The sequence below is a fragment of the Gallus gallus genome, chromosome 2 (assembly GCF_016699485.2).
Source record: "Gallus gallus isolate bGalGal1 chromosome 2, bGalGal1.mat.broiler.GRCg7b, whole genome shotgun sequence".
NCBI classification, from domain to species: Eukaryota; Metazoa; Chordata; class Aves; order Galliformes; family Phasianidae; genus Gallus; species Gallus gallus.
The window spans coordinates 20,610,803-20,625,974 of record NC_052533.1 but is presented as its reverse complement, the minus strand read 5'-3'; the positions used below and the strand labels follow the sequence as shown (position 1 = coordinate 20,625,974).

At 36.7% G+C, this 15,172-nt stretch overlaps 2 protein-coding genes across 11 annotated transcripts in view; both read left to right on the top strand.

The window, feature by feature from the left end:
• Positions 1-5,651, top strand: part of ABCB1 (ATP binding cassette subfamily B member 1) — a 50,614-nt gene extending 44,963 nt beyond the window's left edge. For all 6 annotated transcript variants that reach the window (XM_046918396.1, XM_046918384.1, XM_046918385.1 and 3 more), the window contains 6 exons: positions 21-161; positions 739-895; positions 1,354-1,551; positions 2,831-3,037; positions 3,846-3,992; positions 4,596-5,651. In XM_046918396.1, coding sequence (XP_046774352.1) covers positions 21-161; positions 739-895; positions 1,354-1,551; positions 2,831-3,037; positions 3,846-3,992; positions 4,596-4,802 — 1,057 coding nt within the window. In that variant the 3' untranslated portion in view covers positions 4,803-5,651. The remainder of the gene's footprint in view (positions 1-20; positions 162-738; positions 896-1,353; positions 1,552-2,830; positions 3,038-3,845; positions 3,993-4,595) is intronic.
• Positions 5,652-12,222: 6,571 nt separating this feature from the next.
• The window catches only part of ABCB1LA (ATP-binding cassette, sub-family B (MDR/TAP), member 1-like A), a 41,882-nt gene continuing 38,932 nt past the window's right edge, over positions 12,223-15,172 (top strand). For 3 of the 5 annotated variants that reach the window (XR_005857439.2, XM_040695687.2, XM_025148400.3), the window contains exons 1-2: positions 12,223-12,737; positions 15,022-15,076. Coding sequence is in view for 4 of the 5 variants with exons in the window: in XM_040695687.2 (XP_040551621.1) it covers positions 12,634-12,737; positions 15,022-15,076 (159 nt within the window). In the remaining variant the exon portion in view is untranslated. The remainder of the gene's footprint in view (positions 12,738-15,021; positions 15,077-15,172) is intronic. The other 2 variants (XM_046938334.1, XM_040695688.2) reach the window with 2 other exon arrangements.

Below are 15,172 nucleotides of genomic sequence, written 5' to 3'. Positions count from 1 at the left end.
AGCACACTTCTTTCTTACAGAAATTCTGTGAAGAAGGCGCACATATTTGGGTTTTGTTTTTCCCTTTCACAAGCAATGATGTTTTTTACCTATGCTGGCTGTTTCCGCTTTGGAGCCTATCTTGTGGTTAATGGACACATAGAGTACAAAACTGTGTTTTTGTAAGTATTTTTTTGCAATCATTTTTCAAGACCTTTGTTTACTACACAGAGATATTATGAATCCATGCTATGAGAATATACACAGGTTTTATTTATTCTTTACTTAAATATAATGAAAGCATACTCCAGAGGATATTGTCACCTTGTTACAGGCTTGATTTCTTCTTCTCTTTAATAGTTTAAAAATAAATCACTGACTCCCAGGCGTCACTGAACCATAGAGGAGAGATCACAGAAATAGCAGAATTATACAATTTTGCTGTTCATTGACCACTTTTCTCCTCGCCTCATTTGAAATTTAATAGCTAACCAGTATTAATAATTAAATAAATTTATGTTAATAAGTAACAAAAACATTGAATTTTGAATCAAGGTTTTCTTCTCTCATTTCATTAGAAGAGAACAAAAACAAATTTCTGGAACTAAATGAGTAATTAAAGCAATAATATGTGGTTACTGCTTTGTTCTTTTATAAATGTAGTCTCCTTTTTTCTTTAAGTAAAAGTTGACTGCAGCCCCATTTCCATTGTTTCTTTCTCCATTCTCTGTTGATTTTTGTTTCTGATTTCTTCTATAGAGTGTTTTCAGCTGTTGTATTTGGTGCTATGGCATTAGGACAAACCAGCTCTTTTGCACCAGACTATGCCAAAGCCAAGATATCAGCAGCCCACTTGTTTGTGCTGTTTAATAGAGTACCTCCAATAGACAGTTACCGCGAGGATGGAGAGAAACCTGTAAGTAAGCAATGTATAAAAGTCAATATTATTTGTTGGCAATATGAGCAGTACTCTTCTTACTCCAAGCTGATTTCTCATCTCCTTCTGGTTACCTCCTTATCTTGATGTATTCTTGATACTTTATTCAAACACAACATGGAGAAGTTTGTTATTGTGAGCCCAGCTATTGCCCACACTGTGTTAGAGGTTATTTGTTTTGAACATCTGGTCTTACAATAGAATTTGTGTGGAATTCAACGGGCACACTAACAAGCATATTCTATTAATTTCAGTGCTACACTTCAGTTTTATATCTTCACAAAGATTCAGGCCACAGAGCTAAAGCCAGCATTGCAGAAAGTGCAAAACCCTACTAATTTCAGTGGACAAAAAATGATTTGAACAATTCTATTTGAAATATTTGTCATCTGTAAAACTGTCTTAAAGATGTAATAGTGATACTATTTCAATTATAGGAAAAATTTGGGGGAAACACAAGGATCAAAGATGTGAAATTTAACTATCCAAACCGACCAGAGGTCAAAATCCTCCAAGGCTTGAATCTAGCAGTAGAAAAAGGAGAAACGTTGGCCCTTGTTGGTAGCAGTGGATGTGGAAAGAGCACTGTTGTTCAGCTACTTGAGAGATTTTATGATCCACTCAGTGGAGAAATTGTAAGTATTTTTGTGAAACTATACCAATATTTTAAGTGAGGATATGTTCATTTTGTTTCATGTGATGTGATAAAGTATAACAGATAATTATAAACTTTTAAAAGCATTTTATTATGGACAAGAAGTGCATTTTCCATGTTTGATGTATAAATGCAATGAAGTGTTATAAATAAAAGTCCCGATTACTCACTTTATATTTAATTAATGCAACAAAATCTGTGTGGTAAAAATATGTTTGATCCACAGCCTAATGATGGCAGTGGGAAGACTGCTTTGAATTCAGAGCAAATTATGTAAGGTTTTAAAACATTATGATAAAAACACTTAAAAGTTTGTTTAATAAGGGCTGTTTAGTAAGTATATATGCTACTATATAATGTAGCAATGGAATTTTCCATCGGTGTTTTTTCCTAAAACAGTGAACATTGATGAAAATCATTTTTACCTATCAGAAGTATCTGTGAGAGTATGCCCAATTACCAAGTGCTTGGTGTTCAAATATGCTTTCAACCATTTTGATTCAAAATGTGTCTAGAGTTCATGATACAAATTATTCAGCAAATTTTGATTATTCTTTTCTTCATGTAACACTATCATTTATTGCCATTTTCTCTTTGATGTTAATGTGCTCGGAGATACCAGATTTTTTTAATTCAGATTGAAAAGGATATCGCTTTGAAATTCATCTGCTTAGTAGAAAAATTCTGTTGTCATTTATCTAACAGACAATGATAGCAACCCATAGCAAAATTCAGCAGAACTGTCACAGAGTTGCCAGTTGTCAACTGTCAACAAATGACATCTTCAGGAATCCAGCAGTAAATTTATCCATTGTCAGGTATTACATTACCATTAGATTCATTATTGCTTCCATGGTTTAGAAATGTATGAATGAATGAATCCAAATCCTCTTTTTATTTTTAATGGAATATTACTGTCCATCTGTCCCTTCAGTGGGAATTTATATGCAAAATAAAATAAAAAAAATGAAAGAGTTTAACTTAAAGTTCTTTGAAGTAGCTCCAAAATCTTCTGCCATCTTCAAAATCTTGATGGAAGCAAAGAAAAGAATGGAGAAAACAGAAGGGGCTAGCCTCACTCCTATATAGTAGTCATTATAAAATTTCAGAACCCTGGGGAGAAGAAGGGGAAGGGATTGTGTGAACTTTCAATCTGGTATCTCTAAGGAAACTCCAATTGCACCGTTTTTGTAAATTTGCAGTAAGTCTTAAATACACGTACATTCATGTGATTTAAATTTAAAATGTTTAACTTTCAGGTGTTTGATGACATTGATGCAAAGACACTAAATATCCAGTGGCTGAGATCTCACATCGGTATCGTCTCACAAGAGCCAATCCTGTTCGACTTCACCATCGCTGAAAACATCGCGTACGGGGACAACAGTCGGGAGGTGTCCCATGAGGAAATCATTAGTGCAGCGAAAGCAGCCAATATTCATTCCTTCATTGACTCTCTGCCAGAAGTAAGTTATCTTTTTTCTCTCCTATTCAGAACTGCATGCAGCCTACGGTGTTGTTAGAAGCTGTATCTATACAGCTTGATTTCACATTGTCAAGCTGCTTTTTGCATTGATTGAAAAAATATAACTGCATAGCCTCTCAATTTTTTACAGATCACTTTTGGTTTCTAAGGATTCTTAACAAGATATGCTGTTTCCTAAACTGTGTAAAGAAATTTTGTGATATATACTGATGTCTCACAAATTTTAGTGCTCTTTGCAACAAAATACATATTATGTTGCAGACTACTGTGAACAACACATTAATTTGTCTAGAGGTCTGATTGATCTTCCTTAAGTGAGATACCTAAATTAGCAACAGAACTGCCCAATTCCATAGTATATGTATAGAGAGACAGCATATAACTATTTGTCTATTAACAGCATATACTTTGGCCTGAAACTGATACATATTAGGCATTGCTATTTTTTTTCTTTAGGATGAATAAATGTTGGTTAGATTAACTGATTGGTTAGGAGGACTGCTTGGTGTTTAAGGTCAGGGATTTATCCCCAGTCATAGACTTTCACTGACCAACAATAGCTCTCAATCTCTGGATTGTTTCTTTTCAACAATACAGGGTTGTTGCTTTAAGAAGCCTTGGAGTGAAAGATCTATAGATCTGTGGTGGATAGCACTTCTGGTCATCTTTTTAAGAAATATATTGGCATGAGTAAACAGCTTATAGATCACCAGTGCCAGGGCCAATAAGCCTAAATAAATTCAGGATGGATTTGCATTCATATACTGAAATTAATGTATTCTTTTTAGAAATACAATACTCGTGTAGGAGACAAGGGAACACAGCTTTCTGGTGGTCAGAAACAACGTATTGCTATTGCTCGAGCTCTTATACGTAAGCCCCAGATTCTGCTACTGGATGAAGCTACATCTGCCTTGGACACAGAAAGCGAAAAGGTAACTTGGTTGTGAGCCTGCAGCAGAATCTAAACACGTTTGTTTGTATTCAGATTATTGATTTTTGTCCCCACAGATTAAACCCTAAAGCTGGAAATATGGTGTTTTGTGCAAATTATGTATTTGTATTACATTTAAGGTCCTCCTTTGCCCCCAAAACACCATTCTCATTGTACCTATATGGCAGTAGGCAGATTAAAGTAGCAGTGAAGAAGGCTCTTCTCTGCCTGGAATTTTTCAGGTTTCAATTGGAAACTGTTTGCCAAAATTGAATTAGGAGGAACAAACTTCAGAAATTGAACTGTTTGAAGAAATCATCCATTACAGTGGTTTTCAGTCCTTGCCAGCACTGGCTAAATTTAAATCAAGAAGCTAAAGTCATAGCTATTCCCTGTCTCTCACTACTATATTATAGTTTATTCCAGACAGCAATTGAAGTAATACAACTTCCTGAATAGTTGTCCCATCACTGCCTCCAAGGCCATAGAAATGTCACCTTACTCTTTGCTGCGCTACAGATAACGCAACAGGTGCACCCAGACTGCACCATAGCGGGAAAGAGGAGCTGATTCTAATTTGCCTTTTGGTTTGTTCATTGCACAGATTGTCCAGGAAGCACTGGATAAAGCCAGAGAAGGTCGCACCTGCATCGTGATAGCTCACCGCCTGTCCACCATCCAGAATGCTGACAAGATTGCTGTGATCCAGAACGGCAAGGTCATAGAGCAAGGGACTCACCAGCAGCTCCTGGCTGAAAAAGGCTTCTACTACTCGCTGGTCAATGTTCAAAGTGGGTCATGCAACATGTAAATTAAAGGCAGTACTTCTCTCCGAAGTGTCACTCTAATTATTTCAACACTACATAATATTACTGGTCAGTCTTGATACTTTTTTTCCTCCAAAACAAAAGACTTTTTATAAATCCTATGAAAATATGAAATAACAATGTACCAGTTTCTCACTTCTAGTTTTCATTTTTTAAACTACTTTACTTTGTGCCTAAAGTAGAAGCCTATTACGCCCATAAAAGTAGAAGCATGCTAAGCCAAATTTAATTCATACTAGCTGGCTTTGAACTCTAGCAAAATAATGCTGTTCAGGCACATCTGGTAAACAGTATGTATATATGATTGTATGCATTAAAACCAGCGTTGCTATTGCTAGGAACAAGCCTTAAGCCTCATCTTCACAGTGCCTTATGCTGACTGTGTAGGGACTCAGTTATGGCCAATTAGGCTTGTTATCAACTTATGAGAATTTGCAGGCCAACTGGACCTAGAATCCAGATGTCTCTTGTGGAGGTTTATCCTGGGATTACTGCAAATATGGTCTTGGAAATATGGGTATAGGTTAAAAACTAAGGCCCCAGAACTATTAAAAAGGATCTCACTCATGGTCACTTACTCATTGTGGAAGAAATGTGACTGTAAATGCTGGGAAAGACTGCTTTAAATATATTAAAGAAAAGAAGCAGCAGATAAGAAATTATAACTACACAGCATCAGCTCTGTGGTTTTGTATATTAATTGCTAATTTATTATATGAATTTTAAGAGTTACCTGCTTTGAATATGGTATAATAGGAATTAAGACTTTGCCATTAGCAATGTGTATTGTTAATGAATATCTCTGAAGTAAAGTTCTATTTTAAAGTTTAAAACTGGCCTGTTTTATCAGTCTTCTATGTTTCTGTCAGCAACTTCTAATTCCCTAAGATTATATGTATAATCTGCCTATCTACATGTAGACAGTTACCCATACACACACATATATGAATGTGCCGATGGATAAGTTGGTTAGTGTATTAATAATGCTCTCCAGAATGCTGATTAATGTGATCATTCTTCAATCACTTATCTCTTTTCTTCTGTGCCTGTTCGACTGAACACTGGTTTGAGTACCAAACTTGTTTGTTTCCTATAACCTGAAAAAATAACTCCTTGTCCATGAGAAAGGCTATTAGTCTGCATCATAATATAAACACATCATAAATTTGCAAGAAAGGTACTAATATTTCTTAACATTACACATAGAGGATTCAAGTGGAAACATTTAAATTGCTGTTTTTTAGACTTAATTTTGAATTTTAATATTATATTTTTACATGTAGGCTTTTTATTTTTGTAATGGTAGGATTTCTAATGTTTGGATTAGTGTTTACAGAATCAGATTGCAGAGGCAGACACCTCTGGATGTTACTTTGCCTAACCCCCTTGCTCAAGTAGGGTCACCCTGAGCAGGTTGCCCAGCACCACATCCAATGGCTTTTGGAGACCTCCAAAATCCTCAGCCTTCTTTGGCAGTCTGTGCCAGTGCTTCAGAACCTGCATGGCACAGAAGTACTGTTGGGTTCGGGAGGGAAATTACTGTGTTCCAGTTTTGCCCACTGTCTCTTTTCCTGGCACTGGGAACAACTGAAAAGATCCTGGCCCCATCTTCTTTGCACCTTCTCTTCAGTCATTCATACACATTGGTAGGATACCTACTGAAATAATCAAAGACACTTGATGATATACATACATTTTCTTATTATGGAGTAATATGCCCTTCTTCCCCATCTTGTTTATGCACCTACACAAATTATCCTTCTGGAAGAAGATATTCTGGAATTCTTTTTCACACATTCCTTACGCCAGATTTCTGCATCTTACTCTACTAGTTTTGGAACAAGGTTTCAGAGGGTTTTAAGCATTGACATCTCCTCAGCAATCCTAATGATTTTCCAAGCATATGCCACAGACTGGGGGAAAAACAAGAAAGAAGCATTTACGTTCACCAGTCTGATAGGTCTCCTGATGATGGGCCTCCTGCTAATCCTCTGAAGAGTGCTCTCAAAAGAAAATGGTGTCTTATGTACACAAGCTTTTTCCAACTGCAAATTCTTGTCAGTATGTTGAATACTAGCATCCTATTGCCCAACATTCACCAGCAACTTGCCCCTACAATGGCAATTTGCTATTCTACATGCAATAAATACCTTACTAACAAGCCACTTCTGAGATATAGAAGGAACACCAATAATATCCAGTGTTCCTTCCTTATAAAACTCTGAAGGAGTATCATTCACCAGTTCCAAGGATTATGGACTGTCTCAACTCCAAACAATGACTGTAAAACAGTTACAGATGTCTGCTAGTCTCTTCATCAGATCATCTTCCCTAGCTATCCCATGTTGGGATCAATGATCCTGATGTTGACTCCTAGTCAATCTAGCTTTAATGGAAACAATTCCCTTTCCTTATAAGCAAATCCTTTGAATATGTTCATCTGTTTCTTGCTACTATACTTGTCCAACACAACATTTGTACCTGCAAAATTCCATAGACCTTGAAAGATTTGTTAATGAGTATTCCTTGCGACTATTCAAAGTACAAACAGACATAAAGACAATCTTTTCCTCAAGATCTGTAGTCTATATGAACATTTATAAATCATCCTCCTATTCCTCTCCCTGAAAATGCAATCTAATGTGCAGATTTGGTCACTGAAAGGAAGGCAAACTTTCAGTAGGGGAAAAACATGGCACACTGCCCATGAATACTGTTAACTCCAGCAGTTCTTGTACAGAAAAGTACAAGTACATTAAAACTGTACAAAAAGACAGTCTAAATAACTGCTATTGGCAAGTAGCCAGGCTTTTTTTTTTTTTTCTGGATACATATTCTAGAATTATTTAATTCCAGTTTAATTCCTCATTCATTAGATATTTCTAATGCAGGATGGTGTCTTTTATTGTAATTATTCTAATGTAGCAAACCGAAATCAGAAAGTAAGAAACAGAATGAGCACCCACTTCAAATAATTTGCAGTAAATTGCACAGACTGTACCTGTGCAATATCAAATAGTAGAGAACAGTAAGAAAAAGAGCAGATCACACAGGTACAACTGTCTATTAGTCCCTATATTGTAGAGTGAATACACTTCCTTTTGTCTTTGTATGCTTATTCCTATCTCTGTTCCATTCTATCTGTGAGCTGTATGCTGTTAGCTAAGGAGGTAGTACTCTAATACTGCAGCTGGGACAGGACTGCAAGCAACTAAAAGTAAATGCTTATGCCTAAGCTTATTTCTCTAAGCAAGCTTCCCTTCTGCATGTTTAACAAAGGTCTGACCAATGAAGCCTGGGGCACAGGTTTATCTTTTTGAAGGTAGATTCAATAAAACATACAACAGTCTAGTTTTGCAGATGTTTATAATTTCACTTCCTGAATTTCCTCAGCACTTTGATAAATCATCAGAAACTTAATTGCTCACTTGGTTTTCATTTGAAGACATTTATTATTTTTTTTGAAGATGCGATTATATCTTCTCTCATTCTTATTATGAGAATTGTTAGAAAAAAATGGATGTTCTTTCCATCTAAGAATCCCTCATCAGTAAGGAATTTCTAAAAGATAATTCAAATTTTCTCTAGAATTCCTTATGAAAAAAAGAAAGATAGGAGGAATTTCTGTGTCTGAACTTTCACATCAGCCTCCTTTGTGTTCATGATGAAAGGTGTTTTCCCAGCTGTCATCAAAACTATTAATCTTTTTTTCTCTCTGTAGCTGTATCTTTAATTTGCCACATGATGGCCTCATTTGCTCAGACAACAACTATTTTAAAGTGCATTTTCGTTTAGATTTTCTTTTCTTCTTCACATATGTTTTGTCCAACTCTATGCAGACATTGTTTGTATTGAACTCAAAAAGCAATATTCTTATCATCTGTTGGTCACGGACCAGGATTCCCACCCTATTCTACTCCCACTCCTTTCTTTTCTATCAACTTACAGTCCTGAAAGTTTTATTACTAAAGTCAGAGTTTGTAAGATCTGGGATAGTGTTCAACTAAGTCTGTAGACATTAACTGCTCTTCCAAGCTTGTACTATGTTACGCATTCCTACTGAAGGTGAGCAGTGAGGAGAGAGGCAGTTTATCTTAGCACTTAAAGGAGATTAAAATGTCCTTGTGTGTGAAATGGTTAGAAGTAAGCTGCCGACCCACTGTTGGGTACTGCTGGGGCAGCCATCAGTATTTTGCCATTAATTTCCTTTATGATATTGGGCAAGTCTTTCAGGCAAGAGTAACAATGGTCTGTAAGACATTGTGCTTCAAGTGATGACATGGTAGGCACATAAATTGGCTTAGAGCATATGAATACCTTCAAGTATTAAGCCTATTTCTGTCATAATTTCTCCACTACAAAAGTTGACTGAGAAGTATCAAACAAACAAAATGTGAATCTTGTCCTCTTCAGTATTTTTAGTTTCAGTAATGTGATTTGAGATATAGAGCTTAGGAATCATTTTCCTGAGTGAATTATTCCTTTAAAAAGCTTTATATTCAACACTACTCTCATCCTACATTCAGGCAGCCTATTGTTTTTAAAGAACAGCTATAATAATGTATAGAATAGGGTATTAATAAAATGCTACAGTTACATTAAAGTGTAACTTTTCCCTTCCGAAATAATAAGCATTATAGGCATTTTAACATGAGAAAATACTTCTTTATTGTGAGGCCAGTTAAGCACTAGAACAGATTTCTCAGAAAGGGTGTGGAGTCTCCATCCCTTTAGATATTCAAAACCAGGCTACACATAGCATTAAGAAACCTCCCAACCTTTGCCATTCTCCGACTCTGCAGGAAAAGTTAGAGTGAACCATTCAACCAATTAATAGATCCATCCCATATGGTATGGATTACAGGATATCAAAACAAGTCAATTCATCACAAGAGGAAAACAGTTACAAGAATAGTGCTAGAAAGTTACTTTCTCAACTTTTTCCCCAGAAATATCCTGAACCTTAAATATAAAAAAAAAAAGGAGTTAGAAACACTTTGCCACCTCTCAGATCAAAGTATCATCAACAGATTGAGTTTAACCTTCGTGCTTCATTTAAGATGAAGTTAATTGATCCACTAAAAGTTATTACTCAATTTGCCATAACAATATAATAAAGGACTGTCGACGGTTTACGGGCTGGTCCGGCCCGGTTCTGTGACTAGTGGGGCAGAGGGATTTTTTTTGCAAAATTCACACCTCCGGAAAAGGGAAACAGGGGATCCCTCACAAGAAAGAATAACTAAAAAAAAAAAAAAAAAAACAACCAGCGGCAACGATCTGAGGAGAAACAAACTAATTTACTAAATATAGTATCAGAATGCACGATAACACACTGTAATACAATATAATTCAATATAATTGTTAATAAAATCAAATATAATTGAGAGAAGGATTGTCCAAGAGTTAAAGGCCTTACACTAGTACTGAAGCCTTGTGTGCAGTCAGGAGCAGCAGCGAGATGATCCAAAAGTGAGCATGATGAGAAGAGAAGGCAGAGAAGACCCAGGGCAGGTGACCTACGGGCCTTATATCTGTTCCCCTGAGCAGGAATGATAACAGTACTCGAACAGTCTTCTGAGGAACGTAGTTCTTCTTCTCTTCTGGACAAGTACCCAGAACTAGAGCATTTGCTCTTTAACTCCCAGTACACTGCATGATGTTATGATGTGGAATACCGATAACCAAAAATCATAAAACCACAACAATAACATACAAATATATTCCTTAACTGTACTAATGTATATTATATATATAATAATTATATATGATTATTTCATATGTAATAAAATAATAGTGTTTATTAATCCCAAAGATTGTTCCATTTTCTTCATTAAATAGGACTAACAGCTTTAGTTCAAAGCAATCTGTGCTGGTTCTACACAGAAAAACAATAGAACTGTGAAATCACTCATGTCACTGATGAAGTGGTATAAATTAGAGATTTAGGCCAAGAAGGCCTTTTCTGTTTAATTTATTTTACCCTTACACAACTCAGCTCCAAAATGCAGAGACTAATCAACAATTTTCTACTTTATCAGTTTGGTTTCAATCAGTGATATGGTTGTGAAGTGCATTCTTTGGTCGTCTCCATTTACTGTGTATTAGTTCCACCCTGAAACCTTGTGCCATATGTGAACTCGATTCCCTTCAAAGGAAAAGAGAAATTCCATATATTAATTGCACCATCTTTTAATGGGGATACTGGGTTTCAGATCAGTGCTACAGCAAGGTCTACCAGATCTGCCACTAACAGAATCTTAAGCAGAATTCATAATGCTGGAGAGGTTACTGCACCGTGTGCAGGGCGTGGTGCTAAATTCCCCTTACCACTTGCTGTTCACAGCTAGTCTTCACCTGACACCATGCTACTCTTCATTCCTTCAAATGTTTTCTGGTTTGAAGTTGTTTCCTTTACCTGTCCATCTTCTATTGCCTTTTCCCTTCGTCCCACCCACTGATTGCTTTATTATTATTTGTTTTCCTTATTTGTTATTTGGAGTGCTTTTTCCCTTCCATTTCTCCAAAAATTTAGGGAGGAACAACCCATAACCATGCAGAAATGACATTCCTAGTGAGTTGGTGCCATGAAAGGACCACAGGTTTCTCAAGCAGAAGGGTAAACCAGCATCTGTATCTGGAGGCTGCTCACATGCCACCTGCACTCAGATGAGCATTGAGCTGCAACACGAAAAATTCAAGAAAATGAAGCAGGTGTTCTTGGAGAGCCAGGATAGTGATCAGACTTGGAGGGAGGGGTAGCAGCTGTGTATATCCCATAATGGGATGTACCCAGAGGGCAACACAGAGAGCAACACTGTGGAGGTCAACCCTGCCCCATAGTAGAAGAAAAAAACAATACAAGTATTGAACAGCTACAGGAATGGGTAGTTATGGTGTAGTGGATTTACATGGCACAGTTCTGGAAGTGGAGGCAGCCTCTGTGAGGAGAGGCCCCATGTCAGTCCCAGCCAATTCCAGGCAGCTCCAACAGCTGTGCTGAAGGACACAGCTAAGCCCCTCAGCTAAGCTACAGCCTGTGGGAAAAGACAACATGCTATACAGGTGGGGAGGAGCCATTTTTAAGCTTTTATATCCGTTCTCAGTCACCACAGTGATTCCCATTTGGTTTGATGGCTTCAGCCTCAGAGTGAAAGTGAGGTTCAGTGCCCAATGTGCTGGCCTGCCCTTGGTGCTGCTCCACAGCCAGCCTGGGTCACTTGGTAACCTTAGAAGGAGTGAAGAATACATTAACACAGAGACTTCCTTTGGGAGGATTTTAGTGCACATACTCCCTCACAACCCTAACTGGCTCCAGGGGAAATCCTGGCACACACCCATTATCCTGCATGCACCCAAAACTCACAAGTTTCACACAAAATGAACAAAGTCCAACCTCACTGCACAGTCCTAGCCAAGCTAGACCTACTGACTGCTGAATAACCTTCCAGAACAGGTGAAAACATTAAGATCTGCCCTCCTGGTAAGTCAGTACATTTACTTGTCTGAGACGAATGATCAGTGTCTGATAGTGAATATTTTAAAAGTGAGCAAAAATTTGCAGTGAAATTTCATTCTACTTTAAAATGCATTCTACTGGTTCTTTTGTATTAATTATGCTAACTTGCAGAAATGCAAATGCTTTGAAATGAGATACTTCCAAGGATTATGCAGAGGATGCCACTGGGGTCCTGCTTAAAATCTGAAGAAAGGCTAGTTTCAAACAGCAAATCAGGGCAAATGTTTTCAATTTGTTTTCTTTACATCCTCTTAAATAAATATTCTGATAGTTTTTCCTGAGGTACTTTGTTTCTTATGCAGATTAAAATGGGTTCTGAAGAAGAAATAAAGCATTACATAAATGGAAGGGATGATAATATTGCTGTGTCATATCAGAATTATGGATCTGAAGGAAAATGGTAAGTACAGTCATTGATTTCAAAATGTTCTACTAATGTTTTACCTTTTAATGCATAGGTTTAAATTTTGTTGTTAAAGAACACAAAAATAATCAATGTTTTCTATCTTTGGAGAAGTCTTTGATTTCTGTTATTCTCTTTAGAGAGTACAGATAAGTAGTGTATAAATATCTATATCTAAATATAGGTAAATATATCTCACTATATCTAAACGTAGATGAATTGTTAACAGATACTTATAGTTGACACATCCAGGTCAGGAGAAGTCTGTCTGAGAAGTGGAAAGCTTTGCTTCTACCCTGATGCTGTGATTAAGATTTTATGTTGGGGTTATTGAAAAGACAGTTGCTGCAGACATTCTTTCACAGAAAGGTAGTGGCAGCCATATCTGTCCTGCTTTGTTAAAAGGTTGAGCCAAAAGACTGAGAAAATTGAAGTGAGAGTAGTTAATTTGCTGAAGACAGTGTAACTTTTTTTTTACTAGAATCAAAGGCCAAATCAGGTCAGATGTCCTGCATGCTCTCCTCTCTACCCTATTCATCTCATTCAAAAACAAAAAAAGGGCCATAGTGGAAAAGGGATTCTATGATTTAAAAAATGCATGATATTGTAATTTACTGTTTGTCATGATATGCAGATCACTTAATTCCCATATGCCTTATAGGACAGGATTTAAGATGGTTTGAGTAGAACTTCCAGCCATCAGAAACATGTCTTTGAATGTGGTCACTTGAAAAAGTGTCTCCTCCCAGTTAGGCCTGATGAGAGTTTATGAAACTGTTGACTGGCACAATCCTTTTCATGTCCTTTAAAATAACTTGCACCCATTACAACCAGAAGATTGATTAGTACTTGATCGAACATTGAACTTTGTAGAGTCAAGAGAATCCCCATTGCGAAATGGGAAAGAGTGACATTTTACCTACATCTTTGAAATGAAATGCATGAGCTTAGTTGTATCTGGACAGTTTGGAGGGGAAACTCAGGTTATTCAGATAAGAGCATTCTCATGACACTGTTTTGATGGGTTCTAGGTCAAAGACAAATTTTGAAGCTCATCTTCCTCTTTTCTTTTGCTGAATGGGAGATATTTAAGTTCAATTTAGACAAGGAGTTTTAAAACTTCAATGGATTGTCCTGAATTTTCCTTGGATGGAAGTACAGCATTCTGACATTTTAGTGTTCACCAACTTGCATTCTTTGGAATGTCAGAATAAAGCTTACTGTTATCACTGCTGGCTCTACTGTACCAAATTCTGTAAAAATATCAGGTAAAAATAAAATATCTTTTGTTCTCTGTTTGAAGTTTAAAACAAACAAACAAAAAAGCCTTTGACTCTTCCAAGTGGAAGCAAAATTTCTGCATCATTTTAACACTTTGGTTGACATTGACCTTTCAGTCCTGTGAGACACATTAATAACTCACAGGGTATATTGTGACAGTGCAGGATACTACCCTGCAAACTCACAGTGATTTCTCTGAAATTCCACCTGTTCACTGTTTCTTGCTAGTACAAGTCATCTGATCACTACAAAGCACTGGATTCACTCTGACATCACCTCCACCTTCTCCAAGTTTGTTTCCTTTCCCCTCTTTGAAGTCCACTGCTCATTTTAATATAGTAGTTTCTTCCAAGATCAACTCTGTACATTGAGTCTTATGATGATAGTGACCAGTCTGTTATACTGCAATCTAGTGGTCTGAAATCAAAGTACTGAGTTACATACGAGTGACTTTTGTCAGACAACTAGAAGTAACATTAGGTTTGTTTTCAAAAGCTACTTAAAAATATGGCTAATAGCTACCACCAGGCTCTAGCCTAGGCTAGAAAGACTCAACAGCCAGCTTTTAATAATCAGAGATCTTTCCATTCTCTTCTTTAGGAAAGGAGTGTAGATAGGAGTGAACTTGCAGAGTCTGCAGTGGAACTTTTGCTACATTATCAGAGTCCTACTGTAGATTTAGCTACAGTCATTCTTAATACTTTTTTAAAAAGTGGTGATTTTAAACATAAGTTTCACATAGGCAGATTGTAAACCATTGGTTACCTACCCAGATAGACACTGTTAATAGGATATGAAACCTGAAGGCTTCTTGATAATATTTTCGACAATTTTCAGAGACATGCACTAAAAGAACATTGAAAATCCTGATTTTATATTCCTCTAGCTCCTCCCTACATCTGAACACAATTAAGAGACAGGAGTTGTATTAACAATGCATGAGGCTTGCTTTGATGTTTTCAATGCTCTTCCTTCTTAAAATACAATCATGATTTTTTAGCAGTGAGGACAAGAAGAAACCTGAAAAAATGAATATGGTCAGTCCATTAGCGGTGGTAAGTTTAATGCTATTTGTGTATTTAGCGATCCCAGTCCACTCTAACAGCTGAATTTTTTTATTTTTGTATGTATCTCTCTACTTATGCTGTAAA